A 23,411-nucleotide genomic window follows, 5' to 3' on the forward strand; every position below is an offset into this window, starting at 1 on the left:
GAATATACAACAATTTGTTTACCCATTCAGTCATTGACAGATATTTAGGTTACTTTCAATTTTTGGCTTTGATAAATAAAGTTGTGATGAATATTTATGTACATTCATTGTATGGATATATATTTGATTTCACTGGGATTAACATGTAATAGTGGAACTTGTAGGTTATAAGGGAGATGTATATTTAACATTATAAGAAATTACCAACTCTATCCCAGACTGGTATTTCATTTAGTTTTAATTTGCATTTCTCCAAAGACTAATAAAGTATCTTTCCATGTGTTTACTTGCCATATGTATATCTTCTTTTGTGAAGTGAATCTCTGTTCATTTTAAAATGTTTTTTGTCTCATTTTGAATGATAAGTTTTTAAAAAATATATTGTGGATATAAGACCTTTGTCTCAATAGTTTCTTCCAGTGTGTAGGATGTCTTCTCATTTACTCAACAATGCCTTGGTTTTTAGTTTTAGTTTTTTTTTTTTTTTTTGAAACAGAGTCTCACTCTCTTGCCCAGGTTAGAGTGCCATGGTGTCGCCCTAGTTCACAGCAACCTCAAACTCCTGGGCTCAAGCGATCCTCCTGCCTCAGCCTCCCAGGAAGCTGGGAATATAGGCACATGCCACCACGCCTGGCTAATTTTTTCTATTTTTAGTAGAGATGGGGTCTCGCTCTTGCTCAGGCTGGTCTCGAAATCCTCAAGCAATGCTCCCTCCTTGGCCTCCCAGAGTGTTAGGATTACAGGCGTGAGCTACTGCATCTGGCCTGGTTTGGTTTTCAGTTTTGATAAAGTTGAATTTATCCATATTTTTGTTTTAGTTATTGCTTTTTGCATTCTCCCTTAGAAACTTCTGCCTATACCAAGTTTTCTTTTCAGCTTTCACATATATGCTTATGATTTTTTTTTTCTTTTTTAAAACAGGATCTCACATTGAAGCCCAGGATAGAGTGCAGTGGTACAATCATAGCTTGCTATAGCCTAGAACTCCTGGGCCCAAGCAATCCTCCTGCCTCAGCCTCCTGAGTAGTTAGGACCACTAGGTACATGTCATTGTGCTCCTCCGATTTTTTTATTTTTTGTAGAGACAGGGTCTCACTATGTTGCCTAGGCTGGTCTCAAACTCCTGGGCTCAGACACTCTTCCTGTCTTGGTCTTCCAGAGTGTTGGGATTACAGATATAAGCCACTATACCTGGTCTCCTTCTAATTGCAGAATCAGCTTGTAATTTTCTAAAAAAAAAATTTGCTGGGATATTGTTGAACCTATAAATCAATTTGGAGAGAACTAATATTTTAACAATATTTAGTCTTTTGATATATAACATGGTATATCTCTCCATCTATTTGGGTCTTCTTTAATTTTTTGATGTGCCTTTGGTTAAATTTGCTCATTTTTTTTATGTTTTAGTAAATGAAACTTTAAAATCTCAATTTCAAGTGTCTGTTACTAGTACAAAAAATACAATTAACTTTTTATTATTAACCTTGTACCTACAGCCTTGTTAAATTCATTATTATTTCTACTAGTTACTTGGTAGGTCTCTTAGGATTTTCTAAGCTGACAACCATATTGTCATCTGTGAATACAGACAGTTTTACTTCTTTCCAACCCTTATGCTTTTTATTTCTGCTTTTGTTTTATTGCATTGGCTATGGCACTTGGTACAATGTTGAAAAGAAATGGTGAGAGTAGACATCTCTGCCTTGTTCCCAATCTCAGGAAACCTTTAAAATGTTACCATTTGGAATGATGGGAGCTTTTTGTTATTGCTGCTGATGCCTTTTATCAAACTATAAAACTTGCCTTCTATGCCTAGTGTGATATGCATTTTTATAAAGAATGACTCTTATATCTTCTTAAAGTTTAAACAAATTTTAACCTATAAAGGGGACATGATTATGAAGTCATTATTTTGGATAACAGTATGAATAACCATTATTGTGGTATTATTCATGGTAGAGACAATTAATGGGAGTAGAAAAAAAATAATAGAGTAGGAGTAAAAATTAAGACAAAGCAAAACTAAAAAAAAAAATGTGTGTTTTCTTATAGCTCTGTACTATCAGGTAAAGGGAAATCAATAACCAGTAAGAGCTTCAGTCTCCTTATATATAAAAGAGAATTATCATATGGGCTACCTATTTCACAGGGTTGTATGTGAGAACATTATAAACATTACCAACAGTATATTTTCATTACTATTTCATATATATTACCAAAAGTATGCTCCTTTTCTTTTCCTTCTTGACCTAATGTTTTAGTTTCATGTCTGCACTAATATAGGGCTCTCACTGCCTCTTTGACTGGGTGGGCCTCTAAAATAGGTGTTCTTAATTGGGTTTGTGGAATATTTTTGATGTTTGAATTTAGAGGATGCAAGATTGTTCTTATTCAGATTCTTAATGAAGAGTGTGATTTTAAAATAGATTAATAAATACTACTCTAGAAAGGTAGGAGGATCACTTGAGCCTGGGAGGGGTTACAGTGAGGTTACAGTGAGCTATGATGATGCCAGTGTACTCTAACCTAGGCAAGAGAGAGTCCCTGTCTCAAAAATATTTAGATGCCATTTTTCATATGCACATTTCCCTACATGAATGAACCAAGTTTCTTAGTAGCAGGTCCAACATGGCTGCAGTTAAAATATTGCACCCAAAGTGGGACTAAAAGGAAATGCCAAAGACTATTCTAATGCCCTGCCTATATTCTAATCTATACAAGAAAGCAAGACTTCAGGAATTCCTGGTAACTAATCATTAGGGAAATACAAATCAAAATCACAATGACATTGCCTATCAGGGTGGCTACTATGAAAAACAAACAAAACAAAAACAGAAAATAACAGGTATTGAAGATGTGGAGGAATTAGAATCCTTCTATACTTTTGATGGAAATATAAAATGGAACAGTTGCTATGGAAAACAGTATGGCAGGTTCCTTAAACAATTAAATATAGGATTACCATACGATCCAGCAATACCACTCCTGGGTATATATTCTAAACAATTGAAAGCAGGATTTCAAACAGAGATTTGTACACCATGTTCATAGCACCATTATTCACAATAGCAAAAAGGAGCCCAAAGGTTCATCGAGGGATGAATAGACAATAAAATATGATAGTGTGTATATACACAATGAAATATTATTCAGTCTTAAAAATGAAGGAAATTCTGATACATGCTACAACACAGATAAACTTTGAGGATATTATGCTAAGTGAAATAACTCAGAAACAAAAAGATAAATATCGTATGAATTCACTTTTAGATGGTATCAAGAGTAGTCAAACTCTTAGAAACAGAATGTAGCATGGTAGTTGCCAGGAGCTGGGGTGTTTATGGGTTGAGGAGCTGTTATGAATGAGGAGCTGTTGTTTAATGGGTATAGAGTTTCAGTTTTGCAAGATGAAAAATTTCTGGAGACTGGATGCACAATAACATGAATATACTTAAAATTACCGTGCTAAATATTTACAAATGGTTAAGATGATAAGTTTTATGTTATGTGTACTTTATCTCATACAAATACAAAGAATTCCTGATATACTTCTAACAGTCTAAATACAGTTAAGACCACTAAAAATTCATGACTTAAGACTCTGATCTTTGGAGCAATTCACTACTAAACAGAGATTTCAGAAAATTCTTAGAATTATTAATAATGTTCCAATCACTTTTTATGACCCCTAACAGGTGTCACTGATTGATGATTTTGTGCTCATGATGTTATCAGAGTTAATCAAAACTCTCACCCAACGCTAGAATTAACGCCACCTAAACAACGGGATAAATGAAAGGTAGCTACATGATTTAAAAATGTGTGGATGCTGTTCTGTAAAAGCACAAACACAGCCCCTCCCGCTTAACATTCCCCACAATAGCATAATAAAAACACCTAACCTCTAATTCTTTTTCATCAAAGTACTGTAGCCACTGAAGAGGAACAACTTCATTAAAACCATCAAGGAAAGCTTTGGTCTGTTCTTGTACTCCGCGAGAAAAACGCCATTCTGTCATTAAACTGAAAATAAAGGCGATATTTAAAAATAGGTAATCTGTATATGAAGTAAAAGGCTTAAAAACATCAAGAACTTCTTAAGTTCCTTTTCTTTTTCCAAGAGGAAATACATATATACACGCACAACACGCACAAATATAAATGTGTGCATGTGTATATATTATGTGCAAATGTAATTTTAGTGTTAACACATGCTTCTCCATGAGGAAATGAGTTTTAGCACATTGGTAGCTATTAAAAAGGATGCTTTTAAAATAGAAATTTCTTCACTTGTCAATACAACAATCAAATCCTAGCGCTAATTATTTCCCATTTACATTGAACAAATAACTCCAAATATTGTGTGCTGACACAGGAAAAGGAATGGCCAGCCATTTAACAGTCTCTCCTCACACCAAGCATTTGCCAAGAGGACCCTTCCCTTCCACACCAGGGAAGCAAGGGGCCATCTCAATAAAGTGCGATGACAATCTGTCCACAGGCCGTGTGCTTGGATAGGTTTAGGTCTGAGAAGACTTAAAGCTGGAGAAGAAGTTCTTTACATGTTGGTTTACTGGAGAACATGAAGATTTCCTAACCGGAATGGAAGAAGTCAATTAAGATGAACACGGAACATTCTGAGAAAACACATAAAGCAGTTGGAGAGTGAGGAAGTATGATTTAAAAAAGGAAGAAAATCTGTCAGGGACTCAAAATCTGTGTAAAGAGCTTCTGAAAGCAGATGGGTCTAGAAAGGAGCTTCTAGAAAAACAGCATACACTAATGTTGAAAAGAGATACTAGCAGGTGAAAAGAAAGCCAATTTATCCATACTCCTCCCATTCCTAACTCCTCTTTTTATGTTCAAAAAAAGCTGGTCTTATGCTTTTCTAAGGCAAACCTTTCATCTTGCTGCCTCTAAAACTTTTCTTCATCCATTACTGACCCCTCTTTGTCCCATATCCTCCATTCTACCTTCCTACTCCTCTTCTGATTTGTCCACAAAAGTGTTCAAGATTATTCTTCCTTCAACCCAGTGTTTCTTTTAAAGTACTCTCCCTTTACCACACTTATTAAAAGAGTACACCATACTCATTGTTTCTCACCTCCTATTCATCCAAACTTTAAATCACGATAGTTTGCCTTACAAAATCTTCTCCCCAAGAATAAAAAAACTTTCCTCATTAATGTTACCAAGAAGCTTTTTTTTTTTTTTTTTTTTTTTTGAGACAGAGTCTCACTCTGTTGCCCAGGCCAGAGTGTCATGGTGTCAGCCTAGCTCACAGCAACCTCAAACTCCTGGGCTCAAGCAAGCCTTCTGCCTCAGCCTCCCAGGGTAGTTGGGACTATAGGCATGCGCCACCATGCCTGGCTAATATTTTTTTCTGTATATTTTTAGTTGGCCAATTAATTTCTATTTTTAGTAAAGACGGGGTCTTGCTTTTGCTCAGGCTGGTCTTGAACTCCTGATCTTGAGTGATCTACCTGCCTCGATCTCCCAGAGTGCTAGGATTACAGGCATGAGCCACTACGCCCGGCCAATGTCACCAAGAAACTTTTAATTGCCAAGCCCAATGTCCAAGAGGACAGTGTGCATGCTACATGAACTTCCTATAACACTGTGCATTAGCATTCCCAACTCTCATGCAATTTTTTACTGGGTACAGTAATGCTGCCATTCCTGACTCAGCTTTGGCAACTCTTTCGTTGCTTTCATTGGTTTAACTATTTCAGAAACCTTGGTGTTACTTAGATTTCTGCCTCCTTTTCTATTCTAACTATTCAGTCTCTAAAGATGATCATTTCAACTACCAAAGTTTCAACTATCACAGAAAAGCCAGAGATTCTTAAATTCCTAAATCCTGCTTCCCTCCTGAAATTTAAGACTATATTTATAGGTCATCTGTTCTTGAGTTGGATATTCCACTAACAAAATTTAAACTGTCAACCAATCCAGAGACCTTAACCATCAAATATTATTTCCCTCACTACACAAAATTGATTAATCACCGAATTGGAACCATTTCTATCCCTGTAATATCCTAAAAAGTCCATTTCCTCATTTTTATCTCTACTGCATCTGCCATTGCAGGCCTCACTACTAGATTACTGAAACAACTTCTTAACAAGTCTTCTTGTCTCTAATTACTCTCTTTTCCACTGTCACTCCCAATTCATCCTCCACATGGATGCCAGAATAGTCTTTCCAAAAACAACTCTGACCATCCCATCTTGGTCTGTTTTTGCTGACTCTTTACGTTAGAACCTGGCTAACACTGGAGGCTTCTGTCTCTGCCACTATTTCTCACCATCTTATACCATTCCCACAGCAAAGTAGTTATAGATTCCCAGGACAAACTAATCCCTTTAAAACCTCAATTCTGCTCTTGCTATTCTCCCTCTTCCAAAATGTTGTTCCTCTACTGGGCAAGCTCTCATGCAACTTTTAAGACCTAACTCATACACAAAGTCCTATAAAAAAGAACTTTCCCAACTCTTCCCAGTAGAAACAACATCTCTCTTTCCACCTTGATTCTCACAGTACTTGAGACATATTTCTACCATTCATTTTTTCATATCACTGAGGTCTTATGCTGGGCACTGAAGGTATCACAACTAAAAGAGAAGAGTATTATCAAAATTTTCAAGAACAAACTTAAAAAAACAAGATTACAGTTTGTTATTGTATGAGACTGAAACAAAATCCTCCAAAAATTGTTGTATTCAGGATTAGGTATCAATTCTTGCATAGTAAGTACTACACAGATAAATTTTTTTAAAATAGTGGTTACCTGAACACAAAGCATAAAGTTTAAAGCAGCAAAACATTAATAAATATAAACCTCACATGATGAAATTTTATTTAAACTGCTTTTGATATGTGAAACCATTGACAGCAGTTTTTTAAATGTTTAGGTTATAATATTTAATAACTATTTTTGGACTTTGGAAGGCTTAAGGCTTAACAAAGAGAAAGAACAGTGCCTTATGTACTCTCTTTGTGAATATATTTTCTTCAAAATATAAAAAGCTTTATTGTTTTTTTCCAATAAGCAATAAATGCTCACTGCACAACAAAGCAAAGAAAAATACCTCAGAGAGTACAAAGATACAAAGAAAATCAGTTATTGTAATTTCTCTCAGAGAGAACTGGTTTAGCAGAAAAATAGGAAGAGGCCTAGAATGTCATGCTAAGGTGGCTGCATTTAACTTAGTTAGCAGAGAGACACTAAGGATGTGAATTTGAAAGGCTACAGCATTTTACAGAAGAGAAGAAAGAATTGCTTTGACATTTCTGAAAAGCAACACAGTGATATTAAATACTTTTTGACCTAATAAATTTACTTCTTATAACTCTATCCCACAAAGACAAGTAGCAGGGATGTATGGATCCACGCTCAAGGAGGTTTTCTTCTGCCTTTTATGTAGAAGCTCAAACTGGACACAACCTAAATGATCCCTAGTAGCAGAAATGGCTGAATAATATAGAATAGATATACCATAATTTATCTAGCTCTCAGCATATGATTTAGATCTATCTCTACTGACCTGAAGCACAGAAAAAGCAAGCTACAGAGTAATGTGAATGATATGATCCCATTTTTGAAACAAATATAAAAAACCTGAAAGGAAGAGACAATGATAATAGCTAAAATCCAAGTCTAAAAGAGTATGAAAATGGCTGTACCATTCATAGAAGAGGTCAACAAGAGATGATAGAAAAAAGGAAAAATTTCACTTTGGGCATGCTAAATTTAAGGGGTCATGTAGTAGTTGAGGAATATGGTTCCAGGGCCCAATGTGGCCCACTATCTGTTTTTCTTCCACAGCATGTGAGCTAAGAATAGTCTTTACATTTTAAAAAAGAGGCTGAAAAATATTAAAAGAATAATATTTTTAGATATGAAAATCATATGAAATCAAACTTCAGTGTCCAAAAGTAGTTTTATTGGAGCATAATCACACTTACCTGTTCACACATTGTCTACAGCTGCTTTTGCACTATATCACAGAGCTGAGGAGTTGGAATAAAACCATATGTGGCCGGCAGCCTAAAAAATTTACGGTACTACGTGTTTCTTTCCTGAAAAAGTTTGGAGCACCTGCCTGGCAAATGGAGCTTATTTCTAAAGTTCAGATATTACTTTATGAATTTGAAGCTATGGTAGCAGAATATTTAGAGAAGCAGGATGAACAAAGAGCCTTAGAAAAACATCCATATTTAGGACATGGAGATTTAGAGAACCACCATTAAAAAGGAGAAAAATGAAGAAAATCAGTATGATATGGGACCATGGAATTCAATACAACAGAGTTTCAAAACAGAGGTTGTGGTGAGCACTATTAAAAGCATAAATTAAAAAAGGAAAAATGACACGACTAACTAATGAGCATTAGAATGATGGTCAAAGCTTGAGTTCCAGAGTTGGTTTTGCTACTACCTAACAGAGCTTCAGCACCCTCACCTAAAAATGAAGGGCTGCACATTCTTTGCAAAGCCTTTTGTAGTGTCAATGTTTTATATTTTTGATCTGAGCAAAGGCAGAATGGTTACAGGAAGTGGCAGTGGGAAAGTGAAGGCTGTCAAATATTCTCTTACTTCAAGAACACTGGTACTGCTGAGAACTTCTCAAAGGAGTGAAAAAGGGATACAATTAAGGGTACAGATAGAGGATTTAGTTCTAACATGTTCTAGAAGTTCTAGAAATTAAGCTTAAAAAAAGCATATCACCTTACCCAATATATTCATCTTTGTTTTCCTCAGTGACCAGGATATTGGAACCTCCCAACTTCAGGTCATGTGAAGTAACTTTTCCCAAAATCTCCATGTCAACAGAAAAGTACATTTCTAAGCCACATTCTTCGATGTTGTTGTCTCTGGATGAAATAAATAAGTAAATATATATATATAATATATATACATTATATATATAATATACACACACACACATACATACACTGATTTACAAAATGTATAAATGGATTTCAAGAAAATGCCTTATTGAAAAAATAAATCTCAAACCTTATCCAGATAAGGGAGTTATAAAATTCAGTGTCAATAGATTCCAAATCCTTAATAGTAAGTTTTTTACTTAGCATACGCTTGTAGAATGGTAAAGAGAAACCAGTATCAATAAACTTTCCATGAAATAGTGCCTGTCAAGAAAAACAAAAAACTTTATTTAAAATCCACAAAATAACAATTTCTTATATAGAGATTAACACAGAGAAATCACAATGTTTTAAAGACAAAAAAAAGAGCACTTAGTAAATGAACAGCATAAATCATGAAATCTAAAATATTATGTAAAATGCTAAGCATGAAAAACAAATCAGAATTTTTAAAAAAACTCTATTTCACTAAGGTCAAACATTTAACCATATTATGTACTATCAAAAGCTGTGAACAGGATGATAAAGGACCTCTATTATCAATCTTACTTTTCCTAAATGTTTTATAAATAAATATTTTATAAATTAAATTAACCTCATTGGATGAAGAACTTAGGAAGGGCCCTGAACACCTGGAAAGGCCCCTCGTCCATTCCTTTCTTACTTGAAATTTTCAAGACTAACCTGATGTGCCTTCACTACTATTTACAACAGCCACCACAGGAAGCCTCAGACTCCTGGAAATTTTGAGGATCTAAAAAAATCCAGTGAGGCCGGGTGCGGTGGCTCAGGCCTGTAATCCTAGCACTCTGGGAGGCCGAGGCAGGAGGATCACTGAAGGTGAGGAGTTCGACACCAGCCTGAGGAAGAGCGAGACCCTGTCTCTACTATAAATAGAAATAAATTAATTGGACAACTAAAAATATATAGAAAAAATTAGCCGTGCATGGTGATGCATGCCTGTAGTCCCAGCTACTTGGGAGGTTAAGGCAGGAGGATCGCTTGAGCGCTGGAGTTTGAGGTTGCTGTGACTAGCTAGGCTGATGCCACGGCACTCTAGCTGGGGCAACAGAGTAAGACTCTGTCTCAAAAAAATAACTAAATAAGTATATAAAATAAAAAAAATCCAATGAATCTATTACTTTAACACTATTCCTCAACCCCCTCATGAAATTATTTCTCCCCTTACTCAGTTTAGATTCTACTGTCAATCATTAAAATAACTCCCTTGAATACTTGACCTTCAAATCCTGCCTCCCCAGATGTATTTCTGGCAAAATCTCAAACTTAGCTAAATTCAACTCTCAGCTTACTCAATGTCTGCACCTAGGCAGTAGAACATCCTAGAAATTCATATACAACCAAGCTGATTCATGACCAACAATCTTATCTCCCCACTGCTGTATTTCCTGGTAATCATATTTCCCTACTGCATTCACAACTTACCCACTCTCCTAGATGATCTATGTCATCCTTATTCCTCCTTTGCTCAAATACTTGCTTCTTCCCACAACTTACTCTGAGCTAATGATCTTACTTCCAATTTCACTGAGGAAACAGAAGCAATGAAGGAGAACTTTTCTGTGTTCTACCACATCTGCTCACTACTAGCATCTGAATCCATATACTCTTACTATGGATAAACTTTCTATTACTTCTATGTGCATTAAATGAATCTCTTCCTCTCCTACCAAGGTCATTACTCCCATATTCCTTATATTAAAGGCAAAAAGCCCTTAGTAAGTAAACAGCATAAATCATGAAAACTAAAATATTATATATTTTATAAGCTATGTATTGCTGGGAGTCTGGGGCACCTACTCAAAACTCTTACGCGAATTTCCTAAAGTTTACACACACTATCTCTCAGTCTCATTTCCTACTACATTCTGTCTCATACACTCTGCTCCAGCTATGCTGGTCTCTTTCTCAATCAAGAATGCTCTTCTTGGAGCCTTTGTTTCGCTGTTCTCTATGCCTGGAATGTTCTTCTCCAAGATATCTGCATAATCCAGTCCTTCGCTTTCTTCATGTTTCTGTTCCGGGGTCGCCCATCAGTAAGGCCTCCTCCAACCATGCTATATAAGAAAGCAACACTCTCTTTCCCTTAGCACATAGTTTTTGTCTCCACCTAATGGAATTTAGATACCTGAGAACACGGACTGTGTCTTTTTTTTTTTTTATCTCCAGTGCCTAGAACAGGGCTTGGCATTATAGTAGGCTCTCAATAAATATTTACTAAATGAATAAATAATAAAGTACAAATAAATATATAAATACAAACACTTCTCAAAAGACTGTAGTTTCACAAGGGCTTCTGGAAAGCTCTAAAAAATCCAAAAACATTAATCAAATGCAATTATTAGATACCTCAGATTTTCCTTTTATAGAAAAGCTGTCATACTAATTAATTTATAAAATGAAAGTTAAGACTAAGCGACTATATAAATAATCCTCATATTCATAATCTTAGATTTCATACAAGTACTCAAAAAAATTAACTATATTTTGACACTCCCTAAGAAAACTTCCTTGGTAACAAAATAAGTCCTCTGAAATATTTGTGAAGAAAGCAAAGTTTAAATAAATTAATTAAATAATTTAAAGTCAAGAACTCACCATGGCAATAAAGCGACCAATGAAACAGAAGTATGAAAGATGGTCTGGATTAATGGTTGACGCTGGATTTATCTGCAAGCAATAGTTGTTCTTGCCCGCATACTCAAACAAGCAATACATTGGGTTCAAAACTTCATGTGAAAGCAAGAAAAACCATTCTCTATAAGAAAGTAATTCAGGATTATTTTCTAACATTCACATATATATGTGAATTCACAAACTGATCTTAAATATACCCATACATACATCATACCTCTGTTCAACAGCCTTTAACAACTCACTGCCCAATTCCTCAGCCCTCCATTTAAGTTCTTCTATGATCTGGCTCTCCATTTAGAGTTACCAGCTAGTTCTTGTGTTGCCAAACTACAAGCTCACTGTTAATCATATATAACATGCTATTTCTACACCATAATTTTGCCTAGGGTATGTCTCTTCAACTTAAACTGAACTTACGTAGATCTCACTTTTTCTCAGTCCAGCTTAAATCCCATGTTAGCAGTTTTTTGAAGCAATTTTCAGTGTATTTGTACTAGTCATTTAATACTTTGTGGTAACAACCTCACATTATTCATGTTTATACACATGACCTGCCCACCCACCAGATATAAGCTCCTCAAAGGTAAAGGTCATGTCTTTATGTATTTTTTTTTTGTATCCTTAACTCTTATATGCACTCTAGGATCTATATATGATAGGTTTTAATATATATTTCCTGGTGATACACAGTAGTGTTGCTATGGAACAGTTTCAATTTTACTGTCAATGCAACAAAAATGAAAATAAAATTGAAAGGGTGAAATCTTTAGATGTGATAACCAATCTTTTTAACCACCTATTTTGACTCATTTAAAAAAGTCTAATATATGAAATCCAACTAGATAAAAGATACTACAAAATAAACTGAATTTGCAAAGGATTCTTTTCAGCAGCAATTTCTAGGGTTCCAAACTCAAATGCTTATAATGATCAGGGAATATAAGGGGCTTCCTTCTCTATTTTCTGGATGGTGTTCACATTCTCTGCTTAGCCACAATCCTCCATTCCTCATTATATTCCTACTAAAATTATTGGCTTTAAGGAAGAAGAATTTTTAGGCACATTCATAGTCCTTCAATGACTGAGCAGTGGTGGGAACTGGAATGAAACAGAGTGCATTCTATCTAAGGGGAAACAATTACTCTGATTCAGTCAACTGATGCCACATGAGAAGGTGGGAATGTAGAGCTAATGTTTTTAAAGAGAAGCCAGAAATCTTGATTCTTAAGTATAATCTAGTGATTTGGGGTGTTACCAAGTAATTTACACAATTTTAAAATCATGAATGGAGCCACCTCTATGCAAGCTAGATCTGTCCTGGCAGCCTGTATACAAACTATTTTCTAAAGCTTTCAAAATATAATTCCTGGAACTGCCTGAAGGGTAGAGAAGGGAGTCCCTAAACAAAAGCAACCAAGAAATGATAAACACCAATTCATACAGCTAAGTCCAGTCCTAACATAACAGTGAACCCAAGTGACTTCCCTCTGTGATGAGGCTGAAGTAAGACATGCACCTAGGGAAAAGGACTGAGCAGATCTAGTGAGAATGTGTTTAGATACACATACAAAAACTAGGAATAAATTCTCCAGATGCTTCAGATTACTTTTAGTACACAGCAGCCCAGAGAAAACTGAATCAATTCAAAAGAAGAATGGCTATAACATGGCACCTAACCTTTACCCTGATCCTAGCAGAAAAGATGGAAAAATTTCTAACTAGCAAGAGGTAGAAGAATTAACTTTCAACATATCCTTCTCTATACTCTCAAATAAACCAAAGTGACACAGAGGTTGAAAAAATTATGAGACAACAGATGAACTAGCAGAGCCTAGAGAAGAAAATGAAGAAAACAGTAAAACCACTAATGAAGAAAAATCACATTAGAAGCGGCAAAACGTAGGGCAGTACTGCAAACAGTGACATGAGGGTAGGCTTGAGAAAAATCAAAACAAAATAAAAAAGCACAAAGATAAAAATGATCAGAGAAAAGATGACAGACATGTAAGACTGACAAAGGAGATTCCACATACCCATGATTGATGTTCCTGAAGAAAAATGGAACAAATGGAACAGAAAAAATATTCAAAGACATAATAGAAGAAAACTTCCCTGAAATTAAAGAAGATCTTAATATGTTCCTAAAAAAAGATATAAAACAATCAACAATGAAATTAATGAACTTCAAGAAAAAGGACTGTGTGGGCACCCAGAGAAAAAAAAGTTTCCTACAAGGGGCTGGCCTCACACTTCACAGTACTAACATTCAATGCTAGAAAATAGTGAAGCAATGTTTACAGAGTACTGGAGAAACAAGTGTTATGTAAGAAATTTATATCTAATGAAGTTGTTGTTTATATACAATAGAAAACATTCTCAAACATGTAAAGATAATAGGAATATATCACCCCTGTAAATTCTTGAACAAATCATTTGATGATGAATCTAGCCCACCAATACATGAATCAAATAAAGAATTTAGGAATTAAAAAAAATCATGGCATAGAGGAACTGGCTATATGTATTAAAACCATCAAAATATAAAACTAGATTCAAACAGTTAAGGCAAATAAGAGTTCAGACAAGAATGTAAATGTTATAAAGACAGACACTGTAAAAATAATACCGTATTTCCTCATTTCTAAGGTGTACTTTTCTTTTTAATGTCTGAACATTTCTAAAATTGAGATAAATTCACAATAGCTGTGATATAAACATTTATCGTGGCAGGTAGTGTTTCTTTTCTGAAAAAGTTCAATAACACTGCAGATGAGGATATAGGCTAATATAAACAAACTCTGATAATCCCACACATAATATAGTGTATCTGTTCCCATCAGTTGTGCTTGGTCCTGCATCTTTTTGCCAATTGTATTAAAACTGTGATTTTATAATTCTGCACACCTGTGAAATATGAGTTTAAAAGAGAGTTTGTTTCTATGAAAAGTTTAATTTTTTAAAGAAAGATTTGATTAAAGTGCTTTGCTAAAAAATAAATTGTTGCCAAATTAGGTTTGGGCAAAGTAAGTAAGGGAAAAAATGAAAAGACAAAAGGATTTTCCACTCATATTGCTTCACAAGTGTCTACTGTTCATATATTTAGTGAATATAGAAAACTTTATTCTCAAAGAAAAGAAATACATATTGGATTAAAAACACAGATAAAAACCAACGTATGATGTTATAATAGCAAAAAATAAGAAACAACCTATACATGCTGATCCATTCATTATGATATATTCATACAATGGAATATTATGCAGCCATTTAAAAAATGAGAGTATTAGCTCTCTACCTATGTGTACTGATATAAAAAGATGGCCATACTATATAAAATAATAAAATCAGGTTCCTATATTTTGTACACTATATAATTAATTCTCTTAACAAATGAAGCTGCGAATATGTACTACATGGCACATATATGTAAATTTACATTTATATGCAGAGAAAATGTACAGAAAGACAATCTAATCAAGAGCAGTAATAATTACCCTTAGAATTGTGCAAATATTTTTTGTTACAAAAATGTAACCCAATATATTCATGTTATCTTTTCAAGAATACTTTCCCTGCATACAATGAGATATATTTATTTCAAAGCACATATGTGTTTTCTATTTTACCTTGCTAGGCCACCATAATCAAGTCCTTCTTCTCCTCTAAATATTACATATAATCGCCTCCTCAAGTCATAAGGTTTTAAAGCCATAATCTAATTAAAAACAAAAACATGAATATTTAAACACATATAGTATAACTTTCTTCCAAAACAATTCAATTTTACACATTAACTACCATGTGAGTTGTATTTAACTCACACTAGTTTTGAGCCCTGGGCCTCATGAAGCGTATGTAACTTACATGTCTCTTCACCTTGGGAGCTGCAAACCATTTTTTAAGTTGCATGTAACTCACAAACAGAAAACAATAAAAAATAACAAATTTTTCATTTAATTAGAAAGGATCATTTTGTTTTAGAAGTTTTTATTCTGTTTTCATAATAAAACACCACAGCCCCAAAGAAAAAAAAATTATTCTCTTGCATGGCAGTCATTGTGTTAATCTGTATTTTAAAAATTACAGATTTCTTTATGTCATACAACAATGCCTTTAACTCAAAAGATCAATTGGTTTTTTCAACCAATTACATAAATCACCAGTTATTCAACAAACTACATAAAGATATATACCAATCTATTAAGCGTTTTCTAACTCACTTTCATATACAGTTGACCCTTGAACAACATGGGTTTAAATAGCATGAGTCCATTTATATGTAGATTTTCTTCTGCTTCTGCCACCCTGAGACAGCAAGACCAACCCCTGCTGTTCCTCAGCCTACCCAATGTGAAGACAAGGAGGATGAAGACCTTTATGATGATCCACTTCCACTTAATGAATCGTAAATATATTTTCTCTTCCTTATGATTTTCTTAATAACATTTTCTTTTCTTTAGCTTACTTTATTGTAAGAATACAGTACATACATAATATGTATAACATACAAAATATGTGTTAATTTACTGTTTATGTTATCTACCAGGCTTCCAGTCAACCACAGGCTTTTAGTAGTTAAGACTTCGGGGGAGTCAAAAGTTATCGGTGGAGTTCCAACTGTGCAGGGATCAGCACTCCGAACTTTACACTGTTCAAGGGTCATTGTTCATTCTTTTCTCCTTCCTCTACTATTAAATGGCAATTCTACTTTAGGTTAGTGGCAAGAAAGTAAGAGTTTGACATAGAAAGTTTTTAAGGTTAGAAAATATTCTCTCCCCACTAACTGCAAATTGTACCAAAATCGTTTAACAGGTGACTTATAAATTTTTCTGACTAGACACACTTAGAGGAAAAAGACCTTGTTCTGCATCCTGCTTATACCACACATTCTATTTCTAGGAAAGGAACTCGGCTATAATAAAGAATTATTTATTTAATGAGGAATTTATATATAGAACAGTACAGTTTAAAATAACACCTACATCAAATTTTCATAATCTTTAATAGCTTACATCATGGTCACTAGTAAGTAGTCTTTACTTTGGGATAGAAACAAATTACTTCCATCACACGTATGTCAGAACCACACCCACAAGGTCTGCTTGTGTCACAGCTTACCAGCAGGCCTCTATCGGAGACAGTCATGGGCTCAGTCTTGTGCATCAAATAGACCATGATTCTCCCCAACACAGGGTAGAAAGCAAAATAAAGTCTACCATGAATTTAGATGTACACTTACTAAAATCAACCCAAACAGAGTTTGAAACAAGTTTATCTATTTATACTTACTTTGCTAAGAATTTATTAACTCAAACTAAGAAAAGCCTTCTGATAACAGTTTAACATCTATACAAAGTCTAACAACTAATAAAATTAAGCTAGGGTTTGAAAGTCTCGCAGAGTTCAGAGTGTTATCTGTGTATTTGAGTACACACATAAGTTTGGTTCACTGTAATACTTTGGAGAGAAATAAGAAATTTCATGAAAATTCTCTAATTTTTCATCCGATAAAAAGAACTAATGATACAATATTCAGATTTTTTTATCTTTAAATATTCTGCAGATGATTCAGGAAAGGTAGACATATTACATTCTCATCTATTCATTGATCAAATCATTCAATATCTGCAGTGTGCAAGGCACTATTCAAGGAACTGAGCTAAACAATAAACCAAATGGTACATGCCCTCATGAGGCTCACATTCTAGCAAGAGAGACAAACGAAGTTTAATATGTCAGGTGGCAATAAGTGTTATGAAAAAGAATAAAGTGCCGTAATTGGCTAGAGTGTGACTGTGAGGGAGGTGAGCAGGACTGCCATCTTAAATAGCATGCTCGGACACGGTCTCTCTGAGAGCATGACATTTGAACAGAAACTTAAAGGTGAGAATAAACATTAGAATTATTAAAGGACTACTCAAGTGGAACACAGGATTTACCAATTTAATTTTGATTTGGTAGCATTAGCACAAAACTTTTTTGTTTGAGGTAGTAAATTCTTGGCAAAGTATGAAGTGTCAAAATTGATCCACTTGTTTCAAATGCTGTTTGAGCTTTATTTTAGTTAAGTATACAACTAAATTCATCATAGAGTGATTGTTCCTCATCTCACTACCTTTACCTGTAAAATGGAGGTAAGATAGGAACTGTCTCAAAAAGATACTGTAAGGATGAATGAAATAATATGAGAAATATAAGATGTCAGTGTCAAGTAAATGGCAATCACTCAATACATGGCACTCAGTAAGTGGTAGCCATTATTATAGCTGTGTTCTCAATGGTTTAAATTCTCTAAAACCCTACTCCCTCTAAATGTATAAAATACAATGAGACAAACGGTACTGTTTTATCCTGATAAAATCTTCCTTACCTGTTGGAAGGAATCTTCAAACAATGTCTGCCGGGACACATTGATTTTTACATGACTGGGTAGTGCATTAGACTAAAAACAAAAATAATATCATAATATCATGTCAGCGATAGAATATGTATTGTATAAAAGTAAGACTAAATGATTATGAACATAAGATTTATTTACCACTGCAGTACCTGGCACAAGTAACGGAAGTGAGCAAGTTTCCACCTAAAGCTGCGCTCATAAGCAATTTGTGGACCACCTTTAGTTCTAAAGGAAAAACAAAAATAAACCATGTATCAATTCATAATACAGTTGAATACTTAGTATTCATTATGAAATTGGAGTGAGCTAGAGTCCTACAAATGACCATAGGAAAATTTTGTGCTAAGAGAGAAGTAAGGGTATGTTTGTTGGGCCAACACCAGTTCAAGCAATGAGGGCTATCACGGCAACAGGACACACACATACACAAAGAGGGTCATTGTATAATACAGGCAGATCTTTTGTAAAATAATGAGTTAAATGAAATATTTCTACTACCTACCAACTATTTTCAAAGAAAATTCTTGAACATCCTTAAATCTAAGGAAGACAGAGGCTCTGGAAAGAAGAGACATAGAAGAAAATTCTACCACATCTTAAACCTAACCCAAAACTAAAACAAATATTGCTGGAGATAAACAAAGCAAAATAAATTCCTAGGAACAACATGTAACATCCAACATGTGACATGGTTCAGGTGGTGAGAGAAGAGGCAGAATGAATAACATCTAGGTTTTACAGTGCAATTTGACTCACAGTGAGAGGGCCTGAGTCTCTTGCCTATTGACTGAGAACCTAATAGGCACAAAGAACTTTCACAATCTTAGGGAACATTTTGGAATGGATAGGCAATGTTGTCTTGTGTTTTCAGATTCAAGTGAATTTACTTCTTCAATAAACATTTACTAAATGCATAGCAAATACTTGACATGAGAACGTTCATTACTCGTTAATAGATAAAAATGCCTGTTTTTGTGGAGCTTACGTACTAGTGAAGCATACAGATAAGAAATTTATGAATAAGTAAACTATGTAGGTAGTGTGTTAGAAGGGGATAAATGTCTTTTCACTCCTGCCTTAAGGAAAAAATGCTGGGGGTGGGCAGCATTATTAAAAGGACAAAAGATAAGGAGTAGTTAGGAGAATTTTGCAATTCTGAAAAGGGTGAAAAGAGTAGGGTTCATAGACAAAGTGACATTTGAGCAAAAACATGAAGGAAAGGGCATAAGCCACATAGATATTTTGGAAAAGAGCATACCAAACAAAGTGAATAGGGGCTAAGAGCCAGAGATGGAAACCTAAGATGCTAAATATACAGCTAGGTGGCCAATGAAGTTGGAGTAGAGTGAATGAGGAGAAAAAACCAAGATGAGGCTGAAGAGATAACAGGAGTCAGATCCCATATGGCCTTATTAGGCCACCGTAAGAATTGCTTTTTACTCTGATTGAGATGGAAACCACTGAAGGGTTTTGAACACAGGAATGACGTTTTACTTAATTTTTTTAAAACATCAGTCTCTCTCCTGTATGGAGGCTAACATAACATTTTATGAGGTGTGGGTAGAAAGCAGAGAGACAGACAGACTCTGGTACCACTATAGGTGAGACACAATGGCAGCCTGGACCAAAGTGGTAGCAGTGATGGTGGTGAGAAACAGCTGAACTATAGATATTTTTTGAAGTTGAGGTAATTAGTTAGAATTCTTGATGGACTGTGTGTAAGGCAGGAGAGAAAGAGAAGTCAAGGACAAATCTAAAATTTTTGGCCCAGGCACATGTAAGAGTGCTGTTACCATTAACTAAGATGGGGAATATCACAGGTAGAACAGGTCTTATAAGTGCTATGAGGAAGGAGTTACAACGGAGATATAAGGTAAGTAGCTGACTACACAAATCAAAATTTCAAGTGAAGTTTGAGCTAAGTGTGAGTCATTAGCAGACAGATGTTTTTAAAAGCATGACGCTGAATAAAATTCACCAAGAGAATGAGCGTAGTTAGAAAAGAAATAAGTACAGAGCTCTGGGTACTTCAATGTTAAGAGGCTGAGGGGAAAAAGAGGACTTGGCAAAAATAGAGAAAGAGATAAGACCAGAAAGGCAGAGTGAAATAAAGAAAGTATGGTGTCCTCCACTACTTTTGACAGGAGAGAGGAATGTATTGTGTCAAATGCTCCACATAAGTCAAAGAAGACAGGATAGCAAACCAACCCCTAGATTAACAATGTGAAGATCACTGGTACCCATGGCAAGTTCGAGTATCAGGGGAACTTCTTTGGAGTCAGTTTAAGGTAGAAATTAGAAACAGCAAGACAGAGACAAGTCTTTCAGGTAGTGTTCCTGAAAAAGGCAGCAATAAAAACAAACTGTCATTGAATGAGTTGGTAATGGGAAAAGTTTTTTTTTTTTTTTTAATCTACAAGAAATAACAGCTGATGAGAATAATTTAATAGAGAAAGAAAAACTGACAACGTTGGAAAGAAAGATGGTAACTGCTGGAGCAATTAAGTGTGTGCATGGCGGGGAGATATCTAATGTACCAGCAGAGGGGCTAGACTTTGATAGGAGCAATGACAGTTCATTGACAGGACCAGGAAGGAGGACAGATGGTGGCAGGTGGGAAGATGTGATAGTGGGAATTTGCAAAAGATCTTTTATGATTGCTTTTATTTTCTTAGTGATGCAGACATCACCTAAGAGTAAACACAATGAAGGAGACAACTGTCCACTGCTTAATTACGATATCTGAACACAGACTTTGGAGATTGACTGCTTTGGTCTAAAACACTCAGGTATGACCCCTACACCACTCCTTACTTGGTAAAGAGGAAAATAATACTATCTGCCGTCAAGGGGCTGTTAGAAGATAAAACGAGCTAAACATATAAAGTGCTAAAGAGCTAAAGAACATACAAAGAGCTAAACATATAAACGTATAAAGAACAATCCTTGGCTCACAGTAATCACTACATAAATACTTGCCATTGTTACTATTAAGGAATTACATGTTACACATCCATTCTGGAATAAGACAGAGCCAAGACAGGTATACTAGGTTGTTACTTGTTTAGGTTTTCTTGAATCAAAAAGTAAAATCTGTTGCTAACGTTGAGGGCTAAATTAAGAGAATCAACCTCGTGTCCTCACCAAGCGGCACTGAAGGAGAACTTTAGGTTTTCACTTACACAGATGACTTTCCATTGCGAGGATCTTTGAATGTTGTTGTTCTTGTATTGTGGTCAACAAAGTACCTAACACCTTCGCGAGTGTACCTAATTTCCCAGCCTTCTGGCAGGGGTTCTTCATTCTGCAAGCTGAAAGATAAAGTTATAATCATAAGGTGAACATTTTCTAAGTACTAAAAACATCTGACTCAAGGTTCATTGATACTACCTACAGTTATATGCAAGACGGCTCAACTAAGGCTGTAGTGCATACATACCCTTGAGTTCTTGGATCTTCCCACTGGGTTGTTTTCGTGTTATGATTCACAAAGTAAACCCGGTCTGTTGAATCCACTCTTTTTTCTAAAAAAATAAGGTGAGCATAGCATTTAGTAATTATTTGAGATATATATACCTCACAGGTATTTTTACCAACAACCTATCAGCTTACCCCAGCCTGGTGGCAAAGGTCCATATGGGTCATTTTCTGCAGCTAACACTGAAGCCTGATTGGAGAAGGGTTTGAGAGGAGAAATAAAATAATAGTATTTTAATATAAAAGCAAAAATAAACTAAGCACTTGCCAGAATCACATTTATAATAATTTTTTTAAATATAAGGGAATGTGAAGATAGCAATTTGAAGAGACAAAATTTTTGAAATGTCATGAGGTAAAAGGAGCCAATCAACTGATAAAATTATTAGTTTTCTTAAAATGATTTAAAAATATTGACATCAATATTTTAATGCCTAGTCTTTTCATAATAATCTATAGGGGCAAGATGAGATGGGAGTAGAGTATATAGAAAATTATGGTGTTTAAATGAGGAAATATTGTTTGTTTAAAAAACAGAGCAATTATCACAGTGTTCTTTAAAACAAATGCCTATTAATAAAACCAATATCAAACTCTAGCATTGTGTTTATAGAAATAAACTTTTATCTTAATTAGTATCATTTTATATATTCATATATACATAAAAACACAAACACATTTTTATGTATGCTTACAAGTTATTATCACAACCTAGAAATATATTCTGAATAAAATAGAAACATTCTATCATGAATTCTAAAATAATGACAAATATAAAAATCATTACCTGAAAAATAATTTAATGATAAAGTATATGCATCTTGATGAATATAATCTTATAACAGACACTGCTCATTATATTCAATACCCATTTCCACCCCTTACTGATAACCAAACCAGTGTTTGTTTGAGGCAGCAATGTGTCCATAAAGAACATTCCATTCCCTGCCCCCCTTGCAGCTGAGTTGGTAGAATGACCAATTCTGGCCAATGAGGAACAGGCAAAAAGCCATGGTAAAGATATCCTTTTCTAAGTCAAAAGGCAAGGGCTTGCTATAACAAAGCCATCTCCCCTTTCAAATCTCCTTTCCCTTTCTTCATGGAAGTGAGACCCCAGCAGCAGCAGTTTCATATGACTGAAGTAACAGACAAGAAGCATAAGGATGGTGGAGCAAAAAGGCAGAAAGAACCTGGGTACGTGATGATGGCACTATTGAGCCAAGGCAGTATTTGCTCTAGACTCTTACCCTAGGACCTGGTGTTGTACTGAGATGACTAAACCTCAGTCCATTTTAGGAGATTCTGCTATTTGCAGAAGAACATACTTCTGATACATACATACCTATTACCTAATTCTTCCCTGTTTCCCCAAGGTTTACATGTGTATAGGTAAGTCTAATCAAAAATAACCCCATACTAGATAATTTCTTGTTTACTGTATGTAGCTGAATCATGGAACCTTACCAAAGATTTCTGTACAAGTCACCAAAGAACTAGCAGTTGGAGATGCTATGGAAACAGGGTTGCCCCACTCCCTTTCTGCTGGCTACAGATAACCATCAAAGTAGATCAACTTATGAATAAGAACTTATTATTCAACCTCTGAAAAAAAATGGAGTTGAAAGAGCCAACCTGCGGCAGGATTTTGAAAAAAGTTATTTTTCTTTCCACATCTCTTTTCTATTTCCTTTCTATATGCTAGCTTCTACATTTGGGATTTCCTCAAGTTGCCTCAAAACACTACCTAGAGTTGCCTAGTACTTAAAGTTTATCTTATTTCTATCTCCTGTGATTAAACCATTTATCAGAGGTGTTCCTTTTGTTTTTTACATTTGCTTATTTTTTCCACTCCCTTATGGACTGTTTGCTTATGGCAATAAATAAATCACCAACTGATCTAATTTCCAGATGGCATTAGATTTTGTGAACAAAATTACCTCTGGTCCTAGGAATATCTTTGGTGAGCTAAAACAGATGAGATTGTT

At 34.9% G+C, this 23,411-nt stretch overlaps 1 protein-coding gene across 6 annotated transcripts in view; it reads right to left on the minus strand.

Annotated features, from left to right (window-relative positions):
- Positions 1–23,411, minus strand: part of WWP1 (WW domain containing E3 ubiquitin protein ligase 1) — a 123,710-nt gene that overhangs the window by 13,666 nt on the left and 86,633 nt on the right. For all 6 annotated transcript variants that reach the window (XM_076005180.1, XM_076005178.1, XM_076005177.1 and 3 more), the window contains 10 exons: positions 21,562–21,616; positions 21,389–21,473; positions 21,132–21,260; positions 18,099–18,174; positions 17,920–17,991; positions 15,176–15,264; positions 11,511–11,670; positions 9,022–9,155; positions 8,736–8,876; positions 3,903–4,023 (listed from right to left, as the gene is read on the minus strand). In XM_076005180.1, the coding sequence (XP_075861295.1) occupies positions 3,903–4,023; positions 8,736–8,876; positions 9,022–9,155; positions 11,511–11,670; positions 15,176–15,264; positions 17,920–17,991; positions 18,099–18,174; positions 21,132–21,260; positions 21,389–21,473; positions 21,562–21,616 (1,062 nt within the window). The remainder of the gene's footprint in view (positions 1–3,902; positions 4,024–8,735; positions 8,877–9,021; positions 9,156–11,510; positions 11,671–15,175; positions 15,265–17,919; positions 17,992–18,098; positions 18,175–21,131; positions 21,261–21,388; positions 21,474–21,561; positions 21,617–23,411) is intronic.

Source organism: Microcebus murinus, chromosome 7 (assembly GCF_040939455.1).
Source record: "Microcebus murinus isolate Inina chromosome 7, M.murinus_Inina_mat1.0, whole genome shotgun sequence".
Taxonomy (NCBI): domain Eukaryota; kingdom Metazoa; phylum Chordata; class Mammalia; order Primates; family Cheirogaleidae; genus Microcebus; species Microcebus murinus.